Here is a 20536-nt window from a genome sequence, read left to right on the forward strand (position 1 = left end):
AAAACACCCCAACATTGTAATACAAAAGACTCTGTCCCAATCACACCATTCATAAAGACCCTGAAATTTCATTTTTCCTTCTGAGTTACCACAGAATACAGACACAATAATGTGTTTCATAGTTTACTCAGGTAAGTTAATAGGAACTGTATAAAGGGGTTACATGATTTAACTAGTCACAATGGGCTTTAACTGGAATTTAATAGTGCTACAGACACCACAGAAGAGTCTTACTGTTGCTCCGAGAGATGCAAGTCTCCTTCCAGTTACAGGGGTAAGTACACTCTTCTCACTGCTCAAATTTGTCTCACCTGAAGGATAGTGAAAAGAATGGTGAAGGAAGAGGGTGTGCACATATATGGTGAGAGAAATTAAACCACACAAGCTCAATCAGCTTTTTAAACAAAAAACAGAATGCCACCTGATTACTAGACAATCCACTTTACAACTCAATACCAGCTGCTTTCTCATTACAGTCATGCAGTTCAATATTAGTCACCTGCAAGAGTTTAGAGAAAGACTACCAGATGACAGTCTGTTTTGGGAATTCAGCTTCTGCCAATTTCCCCCCCCCCACCATTCAGATCTGTGCTGTCAGTTTTCAACTGAGGGATGTGTTATATCTGAAAAACCCATGAAAATATCCATGAAAACAAGGTTAGTGAAATAGTTAAATAATTTATTTGATTTCCAGAGGTCAACCTAACTAGGGAAATCACATATAAAGCTACTTTCAGAAGATTGTTAGGCATGGTTTTACAGCTGCTATCCCCTTGAGCTAGAAGGCAGGCAGAGAGCCTCTGCAACACATAACATTTTCTAAGCAAAAACAGAATAGTAACAGCATGTAAGCACTAACAATTGTAGCATTCAAAGTAGGCAGCCTCTGCAACACAAAACAGTTTCTAAGCAAGAACAGAATAGTAACAGTATGTAAGCACTAACAATTGTAGCATTCAAAGATACTATGCCATTGTGTTCTGTGCAACTTTTAAGACTACTTACTCTTCTGTTTCCTAATCCGTTGGTGTGTTTCAGAGGACAGAGAACTTTTCAGTGCATCTGAAGATCTAATATCACAGGTTTCTTGCAGTGGGGTACATACTAGAAATGAGATTTTCAGAAAAGCAGAGAACAATTAAGGTAAGCAAGAAAAAAAACCCCAACCCAAACAACCAACAATTTGAGTCTCAGTTCTCAATCTCTACATAAATGTTAAGAAAATATACAGCACGCATGGGGGGAAGGATTCTTTTATTACACTGCTAATAAAAGTAGAAACTGATTTACATATACAATATTACAGAGCATCTTAATAGCCATAACCATGCATTAACTTCCATAAAGAAAAAACCCAAATGGTTAGAGAATCTTAATGCTAATTAGTGAAAAAGCCTGTCTAAAATGTTAAAGGATAAAAAGCCAACTTCTTTAAAAACATCTTCTTCCAGTTTAGAAGAGACTAGTTATTGAATGCCAAACTTTTCCTCCAAAGAACTAAGTTACTTAAACTTTGATTTAAAGACGGTTAGAGAATCTTAATGCTAGTTAGTGAAAAAGCCTGTCTAAGTCTAAAATGTTAAAGGATAAAAAGCCAACTTCTTTAAAAACATCTTCTTCCAGTTTAGAAGAGACTAGTTATTGAATGCCAAACTTATCCTCCAAAGAACTAAGTTACTTAAACTTTGATTTAAAAAAAACCAAAGTTTTTTAAACAATTGACTTTAAGAGAAACAGCAGAGAACACAAAATGCCTACAAATTCTACATACAATTGCTGTTAGCCAGGCAGTCTCAAGCCTAATAAAAGCTTATCTACTTGCTTCAGCTTTCTGCAGATGAGATCAAAAACCAAAGTTTTTTAAACAATTGACTTTAAGAGAAACAGCAGAGAACACAAAATGCCTACAAATTCTACATACAATTGCTGTTAGCCAGGCAGTCTCAAGCCTAATAAAAGCTTATCTACTTGCTTCAGCTTTCTGCAGATGAGATCAACTTCAATAGCAGAGAAGTAACAGTAGTAGAGAAGAACCCAGCTACGGCCAAAAGCTTATCGTGAGAAGCTTTTACTTTAGAAAATGCCCTGAGTAGCTTCCCTTATAACTATTTCTGTATGTTTCTTTTGTAGTTTTGTATCATTATACCAGGAGGCTAGCAAAACCTGATTTGTCACTGTTTTATTTACTACACAGCGTGTACATACACAGATGTGCTCACTGCTATATTTAGTAGCCGTTTTCCTCCGACCAGGATTCGACCTGACACGGGAATTTCTCTTCCTCAGGAGACTCCTACAAGCCCTCAGCTACGCGGCATCAACTTCAATAGCAGAGAAGTAACAGTAGTAGAGAAGAACCCAGCTACGGCCAAAAGCTTATCGTGAGAAGCTTTTACTTTAGAAAATGCCCTGAGTAGCTTCCCTTATAACTATTTCTGTATGTTTCTTTTGTAGTTTTGTATCATTATACCAGGAGGCTAGCAAAACCTGATTTGTCACTGTTTTATTTACTACACAGCGTGTACATACACAGATGTGCTCACTGCTATATTTAGTAGCCGTTTTCCTCCGACCAGGATTCGACCTGACACGGGAATTTCTCTTCCTCAGGAGACTCCTACAAGCCCTCAGCTACGCGGTCCTTACATGGCGTTACCGGCAACTCCCCTCACAGGGGGAGCACAGGCAGAGGCGCTGGGACACGCTGAGGTAACGGCGGGCCTCTCCCTCTTCCCTCAGGCACGACCGGGCCCGGACGGACTGACTGACTGACTGACTGACTGGCTGGCTGGCTGGCTGGCTGGCTCCCTCCCTCCCGCCCGCCCTTTCTCTCTCTTCCTCCCTGTCTCCCACCACCCGAGGCCGGGAGGCCGCGCCACACGTACCGGAGCTGTGGTTGAAGCGGCGGAGCGGAGCTCTGGAGAACGCCATGACAGAGAGAACCCGCCGCAGCAGGGCCGCCTCAGCGTTCAAAGGCACCAACGGCTGCCGCCACGCACCAGGGGCAGCCAATCATCTCCTCCCGTTCCAGGCTCGCTCGGCCAATCAGCGCCGCGGTCACGGAGCAGGCGCACCGGGCGGGCCACCGCCTCCGTGCCGCGCGCATGCGCAGGGCGGTGCTGCGGTGCGGTGCGGGGCCGCCGTCTCCCATGTCGGCTCCCTTCGAGGAGCGGAGCGGGGTGGTGCCCTGCGGGACGCCCTGGGGCCGCTGGTACCAGACCTTGGAGGAAGTGTTCATCGAGGTGCGGGTGCCGCCGGGCACCCGAGCCAAGGACGTCCGCTGCAGCCTGCAGAGTCGGCACATCGCGCTCTCCGTCAGCGGCCAGGAGCTGCTGCAGGTACGGGCCGGGCCGGGCCGGGCCGGGGGGCGGTGTGCTGCGGTGCGGTGCGGGGCCGCCGTCTCCCATGTCGGCTCCCTTCGAGGAGCGGAGCGGGGTGGTGCCCTGCGGGACGCCCTGGGGCCGCTGGTACCAGACCTTGGAGGAAGTGTTCATCGAGGTGCGGGTGCCGCCGGGCACCCGAGCCAAGGACGTCCGCTGCAGCCTGCAGAGTCGGCACATCGCGCTCTCCGTCAGCGGCCAGGAGCTGCTGCAGGTACGGGCCGGGCCGGGCCGGGCCGGGGGGCGGGGGGGGCACTTCGCTAGCTCCCGAGGGGGTTACAAGTACCCGTCTGCCCTTTGGTGGCTTTTCCCCCCTTTCCTCCCTTCTTTAAACAGCTAGATTTTGATAAATCGATACTTCACAATTCACTGTGAGCTGGATACCGGTCAGGTTTTCCTGGTTTGTAATATTGTGCGTGTCTTTTGCAGGGTAAACTTTTCGACTCCACAATAACTGATGAAGGAACATGGACATTAGGTAATAACCTGCATTTCAAATGACGTTATCAGGAGAGTAGAACTTATCACAAGATGCTGCAGAAGAGTTTACACACATACACACCCCTTTTTTCAATGGGAAATATTATTTTTTCCTTGTATATAGCTTTGTAAAAGAGACAATCGTTATTGCCAGACCAAGGAACTGAGGGAGCATAAAAGCCCTAGAGGTTAAGGTTAATGGAAAAATGCCATATCTTGGAAGTCCATAATCAGTGGATTACAAACACTTCCATATAGTTTTTGCAAACCCTCATCAAAGCTAGACAGTTATGGTACAGTTGTGTGGCCTGCGCCTCTCCATAATTGCTGCTTCTCTTGGTTTTTTTTTCTCCTTCTTCTATGCATTCTATTTTTGCAATAGGTGACACTATATGCATTATATTTTTGAGATGGGTCACAAAACCTACCGTCCAAAAGAAACAAAAAGCAATCTAAAATCACACTGAGGCACCTACAGAAAATGAGCAAAAAAAGCTTCTCAGATGGCTGCATAATACATATTGTGAAGTGTTCAAAATATTTTGGGTTTTGGCAGTCAAAAAAGAGACTGCCTCTCAGTGTTTTCCTGTGATGGATTTTGTTTTCCATTCAATATTTATTCTAAATATTGATTAATGACTTTGTGACTTAAACACAAAAAACTAGAAGCATAAACATTATGAAGCCTACTCTTTCCAGTATGGGAATAATCTTCATAATACACTTTATAATGCTGTATTTATTTAAGTAGAACTAAACATTCTACATGTTAATGTTGACATGTATTTCCAATATATTGTCTATAAGTGTACTGTCTATGTTTAAATTAGATCTCTATATGTTGCTAAAATTTAGTTCTGGTTTTTATTGGTAATAACTCTCTGTAAAGCCTGACCTCAAATCCTTCATTATTGCCTTAGCTGAGATACATACATACGTATAGATTAAATCTTTGCTCTGTTATGAAGCTCTCTAAAAGGTTAGTTTATGTTTGCAATAGAAGTACTTGTGAACTGTGTTTTAATCCCTTAAAACAGCTTTAGCATTTTACAGGCTAGAAAGGGGGGAGATGGCCATATTGGCTGTCTTTGCTTCAGCCTTTCTGTTTCTTGTTAATGTTTGTTTATTTATTTATCAATAACCCTGTTGGCATTGGTTTTAAGAATTTAAATTACTTCACCAAAAAGATCCTGTGGTTGTTAATGGTGAATTCATTGAAACAACAAAAAAGCCTAGCACGTAGGACTGAGTTTAATGGTTGTTTTGTGCGTCTGTTTGCATTCAACAGAAGACAGGAAGCTGATACGAATTGTTCTAATGAAGACAAATCGAGATGCTGGAAATTGTTGGACGTCTCTGTTAGAAAACGAATATGCTGCTGACCCTTGGGTACAGGACCAGATGCAAAGGAAACTTACACTGGAGCGATTCCAAAGAGAGGCAAGTTAAGGAACCAGAATTCCTCCTTATATTTTGTGTTTGCACACAGAGCATAGGCCACGAAAGCTGAGCAAAATTGTTCCGCTGTCCAGTGCCACAGAAACATATAGTTTAAGGTACAGATCTATGTATATATAGCAGGCTCACAGGGCTTTATCAGTCTGTCTGTAGTCTGACGGTTTGGTGACAAGGTAAGATGAGGTTGGGAGAAGGGTATTGCTGCTTTAGGGTTTGTTGCATAATACTAAGATTTTCACGTAATGTAGGCCGCAAACAGTTTCTGTTATTAATTAGAATTGTCATAGTCATATTTAGAAGAAACTTTTAACGTCGAGCTCTACTGAATATGTTTGTTTGGATGACAAGTTGATTGTTGTATGTCCTTGTTACAATGACAGAATATTAACAGAAACTGTTTTAGACTTGGTTGGTTGGGTTTTTTTAAACATTTTGATTACGAATAATCTCTCTATTAAACTTTTCTTTTATCTCTATCAGAACCCTGGATTTGACTTCAGCGGAGCAGAAATTTCTGGAAATTACAGCAAAGGAGGACCAGACTTTTCTAGTCTTGAGAAGTAAACTGTTTATCTGTGCTTCTTGAGAGGAATTACAGACTTAAGGACTGGAATCATGTAACTGGGGAAGACTTCAATGATCTCTTCAACAGATTGTTGTCAAGTAATTACTTCAGTGAAGAGAAAGAAGATCTCTTCCAATAGAATGAAGACAAACTGTTACCAGCTGATTTATAAGCTGCAATAACTTTCTAATACTAAGGGACAAACTATAGAGGAAGGTGTACATAAAGAAGTAACATCATTAAGCAGTGTTGGGTTTGATGATTTTTTAAAAAAACACCTTAGTAAAATAGTCAGTCATAAATTCACCACTTCTCTTTATGCAAGAATATCTTATTTACTGGTGAAGAACAAATGTTATAAGCAAGATATTTAATATTTTCTCTTAACTTGCAACAGGAAGGATTTTGGGATGACTACAGTTACACTTTCCCTCTGTAGCAGTCCTCTGAGAACTCATAAATGTCATTCTAAAAGTGTGACTTAAATAAAGAAATTACTGCATCTTGCCTCAAATAAGGTTTTATGATCCACTGTGCTGTCAAATATAGTACTAATGATTAATACTTGCTACCAGGTAAGCAATACTAGAAAACTGAAAGGTCAGGTGAAACTCTGGATATAAGTAATCTTATGTGTTAACATATAGCCTTTCAGAATGAATATTTAAGATTTTGAAAGGGAATATAATGACTTGTGAAAGGAATAGGAAGTCCCTAAATAGGAAACAGTATCTTGCATGTGTTCATTACTGACATATAGCACAAGTTGTTGATAGTATATCTGAGCAGCTGTAAATTTTTGTAGATAGTTTTAAATTTAATAGCCCCATTTTAAACTTAACTGCTGCACAATCGAATATTTTGCATGTGCCAATTATTTATCAGGAATTTTCTACTCGTGGTTAAGGATGCAGTTGAGAGACCTCCAGCCACAGCATTATACATGATAAGGCTGTGTCAAACAGACTACCACAGGAAGAAAAGGTGATTCCCAAATCCAATTGTATTCTGAACAGCGGAACTACTGCCTATACTTAACTCCTAAGCAGAAGTCTCACAGAAGATAAGTTGGCAGCAGATGTTCATCATACTGCTGAGCCGTTTTTCTAAAATTTTATCATTATTTCAGCTGGCATATGGCAAAAATGAAGCAACAGTTGAGGAAGAATGCTTTCACTGGAATAATATCCACTGCTGTCGTCTTGTATGAGGAAATGTTAATACTCCTTAAGGAATCAGGTATGTTCCTTCTACCCATGTCATCTTTACAGAACAGAAAATAAGTCCATACACTGTGGTTGGGTTTTAGAGAACTTGCCTAACTATACAAAGGAAAGTATTGCAGTATCAAATGTTGATTTATGGCTATGAAATTTCATATCTTTATCATTATCCTAGTATAGAAGGTGGATGGTATAGGTAAGAAATAAGCAAGACCGCTGCAAAAGTAACTGAACACAGGGAAGACAGAAAAGTTAATGGTGCATCAAAATGCTGAAGTACTATTCAGTGAAATAGTTTTGTTTGGGTTTTTTTGTAACTGCAGTTGATTTGCACAGGACCGTTTTCTGTGCTTTTTGCTTATAACAGAAGTTATGAACAGTAGCTGACATTTCAGTGCACAAACTTACACTTTCTACATGCACTTTCCAAGGTAAATTTCATTCCCATGTTTTCTGCTTTATGAAGTAGCATGAGAGACATCCTACAGCTAAGGCTGAGGCTGATGTGAAGGAAAGAGGACAACTGTGAGGTATGTATTTGGGTATCATGGCTCCGAACTGTTTGAAGAGGAAAGAATTTAACTACTCGGTTAACTACTTTATTTTCTACTCTAAGTAGACAGACCTCTAATTTTGTAAAAGTCTAGATGAAAATAAAAAGATACTGATGCTATGACTTTCCTTGATGAGTATCTTCTCAGTTCTTAATCTATGCTTCAACAAATGGTGGTTTGTGTTCCATCTTACAACAGTCTCACTGGGATTCAGTCACTGGCAAACAGTAACACGTATTTGACAGATGCATAAATTAGGGTATGTGACACAGTATCCAGGGCAACCCACTCTACAGGAAGTAATCCTGTGCACTCAGTGAGAGCGCTACTTTGCTATGTAAATGAGGGGAGGATAGCTGCCTGGCATTTTTCATACATACAGAAATGTATAGCTAAACTTCTACCTAGTCAAACTGGGATGCTCATATCAGTGCAAAAATTCATATCTTGGGATTAGAAATCTGAGTGCCAGATTCTCTTAAGCAAGTACCATCCTCGTATTTACTGCAATGTACAGAAATAGGTGATACGTACTGTTAGATAAATAACAGAAGAGGGCTGCAGTAAAATTTGACCAGTCTAAGCTACTTCAGTCAGTCTTCTCAATCTTGACACTTACTTACATCTCAAAGGATTTGGAGTAATCATGGGCCAAGTCGAAATAATTTTTATCAAGGACCTTGATTTTTGCCTGTTGGTTCTCTACCCTTTCCCATGCAGCCTCAACCTCTTAAAAAAAGTTATATAAATGAATTCAAAAACTCTGTATAATCTCTTACCTCCTGCCTTGAAGTTTACCAGGTACTGTTCAGATATGTCACTTCAGAGACTTCCTACTAGGATGTTTCATAACAAACAGGGAAAAAGTTACTCAGTTAAGCACATTTCAATGTTTAATTGAAAGGTACATATCTTGAGCCATGACAATTAGAATTGCGCATTGCATCTTCTCCATGTCTCCAGTAGGCTGACCACACCTTTGTCCCAGTCATTGGTAGAGTTTTCACAGGTCAGCACAATGCACAGATAGCCCTGGCAGATGCAAAACCCAATTTAATGTTGTACGATGTAATCCCTCCCATGAGCTCACGAGACGCCTTGATTTGTCCAGTAGAGAGCTTTGGTATGAAGTCTTCTGTGTAAGGTTTCACTAGTTTGAGATATGCAAAGAACGATTTTCCCCTCAGCTATTACCATAAAGGGGAAAGGGTTGGTTGGCTAACATCCAAGCCCGCACCATTCAGAACATTCTGATCAATCCTTCTCCAATAAGTCAGTTCATATAGCAATCAGTAATTAACAGCCTCTACTCCACCATGATGCAGAACTCAAGAGGTCATTAGCAACATTCCCCCAACCCCTCTATTCCTCTTACATACAATAATACATTCTTATTATTCACTTCCTTGTTAGCTCCAGAAGCACGATATGTCTCAAGTACTGACCTGGTCTTCAGAAAAAACAGTTGTATTTTGCAAAGTTTACCATAAAGGAGATCAGAGTTGAAGCCATCTTCAATCTCTCTCCACTAGATTGCTCCTACATACAGGCCAAGATGGGGCATTAGCCTTGCTCCTACTGTGCCTGTAAAAATGCACCTGTTCAGCATCAGCAATGTACAGTGAAACTTTGGAAAACTGATGTCAGATCTGGGGCAGGTGACCCAGTACTTTCCTTCAGCCTTCATTACGTAGCATAAAGTTTGTATGCTGTGAAATAATTTGTAATCTCGGTAAACTACATGTTTTAGAAAATACTGAAGTTACTGATGCTGTGTTAGTGACTACCTTTTATAAGATAATGAAACAAGGTTTCTCTTTTCCCCTGCTCTAGCTGCTTGACACTTTCAGAGGGTTCACATAGCCTAGTTTTTAATGTGTCTAGGGTAGAAGGCCACTGCCCTGCCCAGCAGGAACATGTGGACACATGACACTGCCCTAACAGCGTCTCATGGGGACTGACAGGCATTTGCTATTGTCATCAATATCGAGCAGGATTAGTCCTTAGTTCGACTGAGACACTGCAGCACTCTGCTACGGTCACGTAACCTTTGGAAAGTTGTAAAGTGAACCAGATTTTTAAATTTAAATATATAATTCAGCACCTGCAGTAACAGTAAACCAAGGTTAGACTACACAAGCTGCTCTACAAAATATAAGGTGTTAAAGTTCCTTGTATCAGTATTGTGGTATTTCACTGAACAGTAAACAGTCTAACAAATAAGACTGAAAACTGACACTGAATATTTTTTGTAATCATCACAGTAAGAACATATTTTCTGGAAGGATCTTTAGTCTCAAACATTACACATTCTTTCCATGAGTTCTTCATTATTAAGATCACGTTTCAAACTTAGTTTCTCAAATATTCACGTGTCTGTTGACAAGGTCACAGGATAGTTCTTTCCTCCTTTTATTGTATTCCTGTAAGGGGGGAAAAAAAAAAAAGTCAACTGAAGGGCTTTCCACAAGAGCCAAAGTTTCAGACTTTCATGCAGCAAGACAACAGCAAGATAGCTTTTACAGAAAATACATAGCCTTTGGAATTAAGGTCTAGATAAGGAAGTAGTTCACAATTTCTACAGAGCAAAAAACCAGTAATATGAGTAACGGAATTACAGTTTTTAGACTTAGTAAACAGACAGTAATACAAGTAAAAATATAAAACCATCTTCCTTTTAAGTAGTTTAAGTGAACAATTACAAGAAACTCATTCTAATAGGCAGCTGTTTCCTCTTAGTTGATTCTTTTTAGGAAAGGATCGAGCCAAGTTGGTTTTTTCCCTCTGCCTTTTTACCAGTTTTATTCCACATTTTAGTTTGAATGAGGTCCCAATGCCTGTAGAACACATTTCTGCTCCCACAGCACACCAGAGGATCAGTTCTTTCTCCAATGTTCACATATTAGGTTGCCACTTCTTTTGGTACAGCACTGGCTCAAGCATGAACACGAGAACAGACCAGCCTCTATGACAGGCCTATTACCGTTTATGTTACATGTCTTCAAGAGGTTACCTATATGGAATAAGAAACTTTGAGGTAGTTAACAGCTAATTTCTTCTACATTATCAGAAGCTGATTTTACAAGGAATTACCTATTATGAGCTGGTCTCTGGAATTGTAGGAAGGTGTGTTATTCTGTAGTAGCTATGTTTAAGCTGCCGTGCTGTACGTCCAGACACAATCCATTTCAATTTCTGGACATTTGGTTTGGAACACTTGCTCGAGGAATATTCTGTAAGGCACTTCAACACCAGTTCCTTCCAGAAGGTCAAATCTCTGTTGTTTATCTATAAATAGTGAGACAGAATCCCATATGTTAGTAACTCATAAAATTTTTATTTCACATATGTATTTTAAGCTTCTTCACGTAAGATAGGAAGCTAAAGATCCCAAACCAACTGGGAAAAAAAACCCAACCAACAAAGCCACAAAAGACACCAGTATGCCAATGGACCTGCCCCTTCCCCACTGTCTAGGCCCTTGCATGCATTTTAGTTTCCTTCCTCCCCTGAAACTTAATGTATACATACCTTGGAATGCGACTGCAGAAATTCCAATGCCTCTGTCAACTCCAGTAGTTTTTGTTCTTCTATCTCTTGTGCCATGATAGACAGTGCCAAGACAGAAGGCTGGGGAGAGAGAAAGCATTTTTAAACACTGCTTTGTTAAGTTTCAGTAGTCTCATTGTCTTTGAGCTTTCAAGAAGTTTACCTTGGCTTTAGAGAACATGATTCTGCAGTGACATGCTTTAAGCTGGGTCTCAAGTCTCTCAAAATTAAGGTATTTTCTCCTATAATAAAAAACAGATGAGCAAATGTATAAGAACAACACAAGCTTGATCAAAGCAGTACCACCCTGGGAACTCAAGAGAAGCAGAGAGAATGTTCATTATCTAAAAAAGGGCCTCATTTGTCCCAGAAGTTCTAGGGTTACAGTCCAACAGGTGTTCAGTTTTGGCAGTCCTAGTGCCAAAAATATACCTCGTGTTACATTTGGGAGAGTTGCATTGTCAAAATAGGCTTATCAACAAGGAATTTTAATGCTTATTAGCAAAAGGAATCTCTTTCTAAGCCACATTTTGAAGTCTTTGCAGTGAGGCAATAATTAGTGCAGCATAAGCAGAGATTTATTATACCATCATTACTGAGCAAGTTTGGGGTTTGGCTCAGAGAGCAATAGTCTTCAGACCACTTTCTGCAAACAACATTTAAAATTAAAATAAAATTTAGCTTCAGAAACTCACATTTATGATATTTACCAATAAAGGACGAAGTTTGTGTTGGTTTTTTTTTCAGTATAGAAAGGCCAATTATTTGGGTGATTTCCCTGCTTTTTTTTCTACATAGGCGTTCATATCATATGCAGTCGTAGCAAAGTAAGTATTAGATATTTTACCTTTCACAGCTTAAGTTCTCATGAATGAGTGAATGATACAGTTGTAGAAATTGGAAGGCCGTTGTAGCTTTGACTTTCCAAGACAGTTTCTCCAATATGATTTTCTCCATTCTCATCAGATCGGAAACAGTGAACCTGTACTGGCTTATTCGAATTAAGTCAGTGGCTAAGGGAACATTTCTCTCTTCTTCTGATGCCTTCACAGCCAAGTAGAAGCAGCTGAGTCCAACACAGCCCAAGTGTTTAGGCTGTACCTAAAGAACAGGAAATTGTTATTACTTTCAAAGAGGAAGGCCTTTGATCACCCATTTCAACATGTAAGTATGGAACTGTATAGGAACCAGTCTATTTTAGGAAAAAATTGTGGGGTGTGGGGAGGGTTGTTCTGTTTTTTCCAAGATCAAGAAATCAGTCTTTTATCTGCTTACGTTCTTAGATAAGAATTTATTTAACTAAATAAGAAGACCATTACACACTACAAGTTCTGCCTCATTCATCTAAAAAGCAAGACTGTACAACAATATATTCTGATTGAAGTAGAACAAGTTTCTTAATGATGTTCTATAATAGCCTAATCAAGCTTTTAGGACTTCAAGTGTTGGACATACTGGGTTATGCAAAACAAATTTGTTTGTTTTGTTGGGTTTTTTTACTCTTTTTTATATATATACACACACATATATGTACAAGTATGTATAAATGAACCTATTATCATCTACAGAAACTACAGTTTCCATTTTTACTGCCTATTTTGGATTCAGAAGTCTTTCAAATAATTATTTTTCTACCTGGTCCATCTAGCTTTCTCATTTTTGTTTTAACACAAAAGGAAAACAAGCTTTTGTTCTTGACAAAATCGTGTACTGGTAATCCTGTCTTGTTAGACAATTTAAAACAACCCAGGTCAGCATGACACATACACACAGTAGAATGACGTGCTAACTAAATGTTTTACCAGATTCTGAGTGCTGAAGACCATCAAGCCTCTTGATATACACAAAATTTATTGGTAGTTTGAAACAGCAGTAAAATAAGTAATGTAAGGTGTTGCTGTATACATGGAACAGGGAAGACAATCTGTCTTGATCTAACCCATTAATATGGCCTGCATTTCCAGGCCTAGAGACATCCTCAAGTTGAAACTGATGCCCTCTTCCTTCTATTCTCCAGAGGAAAGAGCTTTCTTAAGAATACTAAAATCTGAACAGAGAAAGCCATTTTTTAGCTCTTACACAATCAGAATCTCTGGAAGGAGCTTAACCTTTAGCCATTTAAAACCAAGACATTCTAACTTACAAGAGGAACAATGTTGCTATGAGCATAAGGTAACGACTTAGAATTTATACTTTAAGAAGCCTTACCTTCATCTTTGATAAGAATCTATCTAAGAAATTCACAGCTAGAGAAAACGTCTCTGTATGGAAGCCAAAGAATTGAGTTAAGCTGAGAAGATCTTTCACTTCAAAGTCACGCAGCCTTGCAGTCATTCGGAGACCATTATCATGAGTAGATTCAATTAGTCTGAGGCCAGAGGCCTTCGGCTGACATCTTAACTCCTGTTCCAGCAGGGCTGTGAGCTGGTACAGCAGCTCCTGAGCTTCAGTAGTTACAAGTGTTTCAATCATCTGTAAGGACAAGCAAACATAAGTGTATCAAACCGCTAACAGGGGAAAAAAACTTAACAAGTTACAGTTGTTTCCAAGTAAAGGTTGAAACTTTCTTTTCTCTGTCGGTATGTGACCTAATCATTTAAAGGTACTTTTGCTAATTAGCAGCTTAGATGCAGCAGCCGGGGCGCACACACCGCGGTGACCCCAGCGTGTTCCCCGCAGAGAGCGAGCTGGGCCCGCCCCGAGCCATCAGCTGGGCGGCCGGGGGTGCAGCCGCCCCGCTACTCACCGCAGTGGTATCTTTCAGCTCTAACTTCAGAGTTACACCGCCCACCGCACTGGGTGACAGAGCTGCTGACCCGGCGCCAGGCCAGAGGGCTTCACAGCCGCGGACCCCGGAGCCCAGGTGACGGCGGCAGACCCCCGGCCCGCAGCCAGCTCCCCCCGCCCCGCAGGGCCGGCAGCTGCAGAAGGGCCGCGCAGGCGCCGCCTCCCCGGGACATGCCCAGGCTTGTCCCTCCCCGCCTCAGGGGCTTCGCTGGGAGACAGTGACCTGCCAGCTCCAACGGCAGGGCGGAGGGCCCACGACCGCCTCACGGCCGGGCCGGGCCCGGTGCGGAGAAACCCAAACCCGTCGCCAGTGAAGCCCGACCCCGCACCCTTACCTTGTCCCTATCGCCCCGCTACCTTCTCTCTCAAAGAGTGCTCCGAGCCGGCGTGACCCACGGTGACGGCGGTGGAAGCACTGAGGGGTTACTCTAAAGCACTGCCCAGGTCACTCGGACACCAGCGACCCCCGGGAGAAGGCCGTACAGCCGCCATCCCGTCCCGCACCGGCCCAGGCTCCGCTCCGCCCGGCACAGGAGGCGGGGCTGAGGGGGTGATAGACTTCCAGGCAGGCCAATCACGGGGAGTGGATGGCGGGAGGGGGCGGAGCGCCGTCGCTAGGAGACGGACCGGCACGATGGCGGCCTCTGGCGGCGCCGGGAGGTGGCGGGCACCGACGTGCGGAGTAACCTCCTCCCGCTCAAACCCCGCTGCTGGCGGGCAGGCTGGAGAGCACGACGGACCGAGCCCTGGTGGGGTTCCCGCGCTGCTGCAACAGTTTTTTCCTCTGAGTGTGAGGGTCGCAGCTTGTGTCCCAGGGTGGCAGCCCCCAGGGTAAGGCCTAGTCCCACCACCCCCAGTCTGAGGCGGCCGTGCCTGGGGCTGCTGGAGGCTGGGTACGGCCACTCGGTGGGAGACTGAACGTTTGCTCACTGTGCTCACAAGACCTTGTATCAGTGATTTTTAAAAGTTTGTTGCAATTTTTTGTTGCAATTTTTTGTTGCATTTTTAGGTCAGGGATGTTGGAAGCGTGTCCTGGTGCACTGAGGGCTGGTGAAAGTTGGCCCTGTGACTGCTCTCATCTCCTGCAGGACCAAAATCTTTTAGCTACAAACCAGTAAGGATTTTTTTTTTCTTAATACTTTCTGGTACCTCAGAAATATTTTTGTTTATTCATGGAAAGTCAGGACTTATAGAAGAACCCAATCAAGTTCTTGCTTAAAACAGCCTGAGGTGGCAAGCTTGGTTTGGGCTTCAGGTGGCTGTTTACAAATACATCTGCCCTCATCTTCCTTCTCTGTTTGGTTGAGTGAAATAACAAACATTCTTTCTGCGCAGAAAGCTTACAGGAGTTACTCAGAGTTATGTGTAGGGGAACGTGACGTGTTGCCGCTGAATGTTAACTGCAGTTTGCTGAAGGTATTAGGTCAACTTAAGTATAAGCTTGATTCATTTAAGATAAGTAGTTATGTTAAAAGATCTGGAAAAAATATGGTATTGCTGAAGAACATTTAAAACAGGGTTTAAAACTATTCCAGGAGCAGAAAATATTCTGCTTCTGAACTGACTTTAGGCAAGTAAGGGGAGTTGCTTACTACAGAGAGCTTCTGTTTAGGGCATGGTTGAGGCCCAAGACTTATTTAATTATTTATTTAATAAATGTTCCATTACCTATTCTTTTATTGAAAGTGGACTCCACTTTCTTATAAAGGCAGAGAAAGGGCTGAAGGAGGTGTTTTGCAGCTCTATAATGAATGTTACATCTTTCAAGCAGGTTAAGGGTGCTTAAGTACTTGCCTTCCTAAAACTATTGGGGTGTTATTTCTACTTCATTTTAAAACTTTCAAGCTCTTTTGTGATGATTAGTGTCTACTGGTTGAAAGGCTTAAAATTCTTTTAAGGAGTGAAGTGGTATTTTCAGTAGTGCAAAGTTTTTAGGAAGGCAAACCTCTTAGCTATATTTGATCTTCTGACCTTTCTAAGAAAATGTATGTTGACTTGTGACTAACATATGAGGTGATATGCAACCCTAAACTTTTTTTACCATTCAATATATAGTTATTGAAGATATGTGCATTTTACAGATGGGAGGAAGTTCTCTGGATCTCAGAAGGGCTTGAAAAAGTTTAAATTCATGTGAGCTTTATGGGTTTTGGAAATTCTCTCAGGAAGTCCAAGATTTCAGTACAACTTAGGTGACAACTTTTCTGAGAATAATGTTTTTTTTCAGTGAAGTCTATCAGCTCATCTGTTGTTCAAGGATCTTTCTGAAAGGAAGGTTGAATGATTTATTTAGCTTTTAGGCAGCATTCCTGGCATCACGTTTAGCTAGCTCTACTGATAGTCCACAACTCAACACACAAGTCAAAAAAGTTATGCTATGTACTCTGAGACAGAGTGGGTTTTTTCCATATCTACATTTTCTGCTTATAAACGTGTTTGTTTTGCATTTGTTGCAAGCATTTTTTCTAAAGTACTTAAGCCTTTCTTTCAAAATGGAGGGAGGATGAGTTGCACTTCAAGTGGCGGCAAATTGCAAACGGCCAACACCTGCTCCAGGCAATATTTTACCCTCCTCTGTAGCACAGTGTTTTATTCATAATGCTTATAACATTAGAGCTTGTCACATCTGCCAGCAGCAGAGGACAAGATGGGTTTAAAGTTCTTTGAGGTAAAATTCATACAGTATTTGTGGGGCCAAAAAAAAGAAGTGCATGTATCTACTCACCTGAGACAGTTTAGCTGAGAGATGTGATAGATTGTTCAGAATAATTGTTCAGAACAAGGTACTTTTCTTAGCTAGTAGACTGTGACATAGTTGCACTCAAAAAACAACTATGATCTGGTGTGCATAAATTTTGGTTACTTCTACCTGAAAGGAATGACATCGTGGATTTGCTCTCAGAGGTAGGTCTTTGCATTATAGTTTTGAGAAACTCTAGTTGTCATTATCTTTACGTGTCTCGGAGTAATGCTGTAGAATTACAGCAGACTGTGTGGAAAATAGACATTACAAGAGATTTTTGTTCAGCAAAAGTTGTTCATATGTGTGGTTTTTTTACTGTTTACAAACATTTGCAAGGTATTGGTGAGAGCACTGTATGTGTTTTCACTGGGTTAGACTCACAAAGTAACAGCCTGAGTGGCTCTAAATACAGTGATTCAAAGCCGATTTAAAAAGTACTTTGCACATCCTCCACGTTTCTGTGTTAATGGCTGTTATTACTAGTATTCATTGGTCTATTGTCACACAAGGCCAGGAAGAAGAGGGAGTAGCTTTCCTGGGAAGCCTTTAGTTGTGCTCCTTCATTTGAAGGCTGGAATGAATGACAAGAAAGGCAAGACCAGAAATAAGTGTGCTTAGAGATGCAGAGATTTCTTAAAAAAATGTGTTTTGCATAGTGAGTGCTTGGATTTCTAGAAAGCTCAATAGAAGTCATTGTGAGGGAACTGGAGGGAGCTCTTGGGTGTGAAGGTGAAATGACCAAATAGTGTGTCTAGCTTCCCCTCTAAAGCACCATTCACTTTCACAGAAGCTAACTTAAAGATTTCTACTTGCTGCCTTTTTAACTTTCTTCTTCAGACCTGTGCTAAGTACTGGTAAATGCATCTAAAAATCACTGTTTTGACCATCATTATAATGACCTTGATTTGAATGTCTATTAGACAATAAAAAGTAATTTGTTCAGAAATGAGGGTGGAAGCCATCAGTCCCAAATCTCCTGCTGCAGCCCTTCTGAAAGAAAATGAATTGGTTTTCTGTGCTACAAACTCTTAACTATAAATCAATCTGTTGCTACTCTGAGATTCCTATATAATTACCCATGAATGCAAACTCAAGTACTTCAAGTATTCACAGATGCAGAACATCAGAAATAAAGATTATAGTAAATCAGATCTCATGAATATGCATATTTTGTTGCCAGTAAATAATCTGAGTTATCTAAATTAAAATTCAAAATTGGATATTGCATAGGAAGCTTTCTTCTTTTTTTTTTTTTGAGTTGGAAAACATTTGCAGTAGTCTTCCTGTCATTACTATGCACATAATAATCATGTGAAGCAAACGATACTTCTTTTTATGCTGCTTGTTTTAAATAGCTTTTATTTCTTCAACTGCTGCTAAAAATAGACTGAGAACTCTAAAAAGCAGTGGGCCATAGAGCTGGTTGGAAGCCACTGACAGCAGCCAAAGCCACTGGCCTGTTTCCTGTTCTTGCAATAAGGACTCTGGACTGAAGTGGAAACAAGGAAAACCAACTAATGACATTTAAATGTAATGTATAGGTTTTGATTTAAAAACATTTATAGGGCTTACACACTTGGCAAGTGGAAGTCCAAAACACCTTCATCCCTGGTGCAGAGTCTAGGCTGCTGTTAGCCACTTGAGCAGTAGCTGTGAGAAGTGTCTTGCTCTAAGGTGCCAGACTTTGTACTCAAGTGAGTGCACATACTCCATCTGCTCTGCAATCTGCTGTGACAGGGTACGATACTTTTCAAGAGGGTGGCAGCAAGCAGGTGAGGGAATTTCTTAACTGTGCTGCAGCTGTGCCCTAGTAGATCTGGAAGATATGAGATAGGGGATTAAGACTAGTTGGCTAAAAGTGTTACATCTTCTCTTCTACATGACTATTTTACCCCGTTGTTTGTTGTCACTCCTGAGTCAAGAACATCGGATATTCTTGTGAATCGGTCTGGTGACTGAAGACACATTGATCCCTATGTATACGGCTGAGCCAAACTAAGGAGTGTGCTAGTTCTGGGACTGCTGCAGGGATATGTGGTGATCCTGCCATAGAAGCAGAGTGAATAGTAGTGGGAGTGACATCTTCACCTCTTTTCTGTTTCATCTATGTCTGTATGTCTTTCAGAAATCTGTGTAAAGGTATGTTCAATCCCTACTGCCAGAATCAGAGAGCACCAGTAGGTCTTAATTACCTGGACAAGCCTCATCCAGGACTTCCATCCACACTCCCTGCCCAGGGGTTCAGGAGCCTCACTTAAGCTCAGAGCTACGGTCTGGGAAGAACTGCAGTCAGCCCTCCTGCCTGCTTGTCCACACTGGTTGATTGGAATTCTGGTGGTGTCATGCCACCAAGTCCTGCCCTGCCTTTGCTAGGGTTGTTGTCCTCAGCTTCTGGCTAGTGTTTCCTGGTGGAGTGATCCTGTGCACTGGCTCTTTCGTCTTCATTAATTGATTCTCAAAACTTTTGTCTGATTATATAGAAAATTCTGTGTCCTTTCCACTTCACTTGGTCTCAAAATGCCTTGTATTAAAAGGAAAAATGCTTTATATCTTGTTGTAAATAGTGTAATTATAAACAAGAGCTTTAATCTAAAGCAGGCTTTCATGGGAAAGTCTTAGTACTTTTTAGTACACAGTTTTCTCATTATCCTTCTACTGTATTGATGTTAAGTAACATTAACGATTCCCCCCACAAGTTTATATAAGATCTTTAAAAATGTTTCTGTAAGGATATTTGCTGAAATGAATAGGGCTTCCTTTTCTGTGAATTGTTCTGGACAAAACCAAGAGTTTATGGTGAAAAGGCAGAGGACAAATACCATAGTTAAATCCTTTGGAGACTATAAACCTCTTGTTATCAGCTAGAGGAATTTCTACTGTGGCAGAAGTGTTATTTTGTGATGGGCTACAAAAAGCAGGTCACGGGAGGTGATTCTGCCCCTCTACTCTGTACTTGTGAGACCCCACCTGGAGTACTGTGTCCATCTTTGGAGTCCTCAACACAGGAAGGACATGGATCCATTGGAAGGGGTCCAGTGGAGGGCCACGAAGATGATCAGAGGGATGGAGCACCTCTCCTATGAGGAGAGGCTGAGAGAGCTGGGGTTGTTCAGCCTGGAGAAGAGAAGGCTCCGGGGGGACCTTATAGTGGCCTTTCAATACCTGAAGGGAGCTGCAGGAGAGCTGAAGAGGGACTCTTTGTCAGGAAGTGTAGTGACAGGACAAGGGGTAATGTTTTTAAACTGAAAGAGGGGAGATTTAGATTAGATACTAGAAAGAAATTCTTTACAGTGAGGGTAATGAGACACTGGAACAGGTTGCCCAGGGAGGTCATGGATGCCCCATCCCTGGAAGTGTTCAAGGCCAGACTGGATGGGGCATTGGGCAACCTGGTCTGGTGGGAGTTGTCCCTGCCCAGGGCAGGGGGGTTGGAACTAGGTGATTTCTAAGGTCCCTTACAACCCAAACCATTCTGCGACTCTGTAACTCGCCTGATTAATGTCAGGAACCACTGCAACATGGTGGTTTTATTTGGAGAAATGTGTGTATACAGTCTGAGTCCTTGGGATTGGGAAATGTTTTTTTCTTCCACCCTGTGTATCTGATATCACCCTGTCTTCAAGACAACTACTAAAGTTAATGTTGGCTTTTCACCTTCACCGTATAAATTTATATGACTATAGCATCAGAATTAAGATAAAGCTTCTTGAAACTGTTTTCCCCAGGATTTCAGTAAACAAAAAGATTACTGTAGGAGCTGGAAAGGTTTCTTCCCTGCCCCTTCTCTTATACTTCAT

General features: G+C 41.5%; 2 protein-coding genes across 3 annotated transcripts; one reads left to right on the plus strand and one right to left on the minus strand.

Annotated features, from left to right (window-relative positions):
* The first annotated feature begins 3347 nt into the window (after positions 1 to 3347).
* NUDCD2 (NudC domain containing 2) lies at positions 3348 to 7787 on the plus strand. The gene is made up of 4 exons (XM_014948120.1): positions 3348 to 3594; positions 3810 to 3858; positions 5149 to 5300; positions 5799 to 7787. Exons 1-4 carry the CDS (start codon positions 3406 to 3408, stop codon positions 5880 to 5882), a joined length of 474 nt encoding a protein of 157 aa, XP_014803606.1. The 5' UTR covers positions 3348 to 3405; the 3' UTR covers positions 5883 to 7787.
* Positions 7788 to 8535: 748 nt separating this feature from the next.
* Positions 8536 to 14532, minus strand: CCNG1 (cyclin G1). Of its 2 annotated transcripts, XR_001412707.1 has the most exons (8): positions 14332 to 14532; positions 13418 to 13681; positions 12057 to 12310; positions 11373 to 11451; positions 11192 to 11290; positions 10754 to 10948; positions 10457 to 10673; positions 8536 to 10083 (listed from the first exon to the last, which is right to left on the minus strand). XR_001412707.1 is itself a non-coding variant. In XM_014948119.1 (7 exons), exons 2-6 carry the CDS (start codon positions 13679 to 13681, stop codon positions 10757 to 10759), a joined length of 888 nt encoding a protein of 295 aa, XP_014803605.1. In that variant the 5' UTR covers positions 14332 to 14532; the 3' UTR covers positions 8541 to 10083; positions 10754 to 10756. The 2 variants fall into 2 exon arrangements, 1 of the variants encoding a protein (XP_014803605.1); XM_014948119.1 differs by lacking the exon at positions 10457 to 10673 and having other exon boundaries at positions 8541 to 10083.
* Between the last annotated feature and the right edge of the window lie 6004 nt (positions 14533 to 20536).

This window comes from Calidris pugnax, unplaced genomic scaffold, assembly GCF_001431845.1.
Source record: "Calidris pugnax isolate Ruff unplaced genomic scaffold, ASM143184v1 scaffold27, whole genome shotgun sequence".
Classification (NCBI taxonomy): Eukaryota; Metazoa; Chordata; class Aves; order Charadriiformes; family Scolopacidae; genus Calidris; species Calidris pugnax.

Bases quoted from the DNA above. Each gene is read 5' to 3' on its own strand.
- NUDCD2 (XM_014948120.1), top strand. From the start codon at position 3,406: ATGTCGGCTCCCTTCGAGGAGCGGAGCGGGGTGGTGCCCTGCGGGACG. The intron at 3,595-3,809 runs GTACGGGCCGGG...TGTCTTTTGCAG, and splicing joins GCGGCCAGGAGCTGCTGCAG to GGTAAACTTTTCGACTCCAC. The intron at 3,859-5,148 runs GTAATAACCTGC...TGCATTCAACAG, and splicing joins TGAAGGAACATGGACATTAG to AAGACAGGAAGCTGATACGA.
- CCNG1 (XM_014948119.1), bottom strand. From the start codon at position 13,681: ATGATTGAAACACTTGTAACTACTGAAGCTCAGGAGCTGCTGTACCAG. The intron at 11,452-12,056 runs GTAAAATATCTA...TTTTTATTATAG, and splicing joins GAGAACTTAAGCTGTGAAAG to GAGAAAATACCTTAATTTTG. The intron at 10,949-11,191 runs GTATGTATACAT...CACTATTTATAG, and splicing joins TTCTGCAGTCGCATTCCAAG to ATAAACAACAGAGATTTGAC.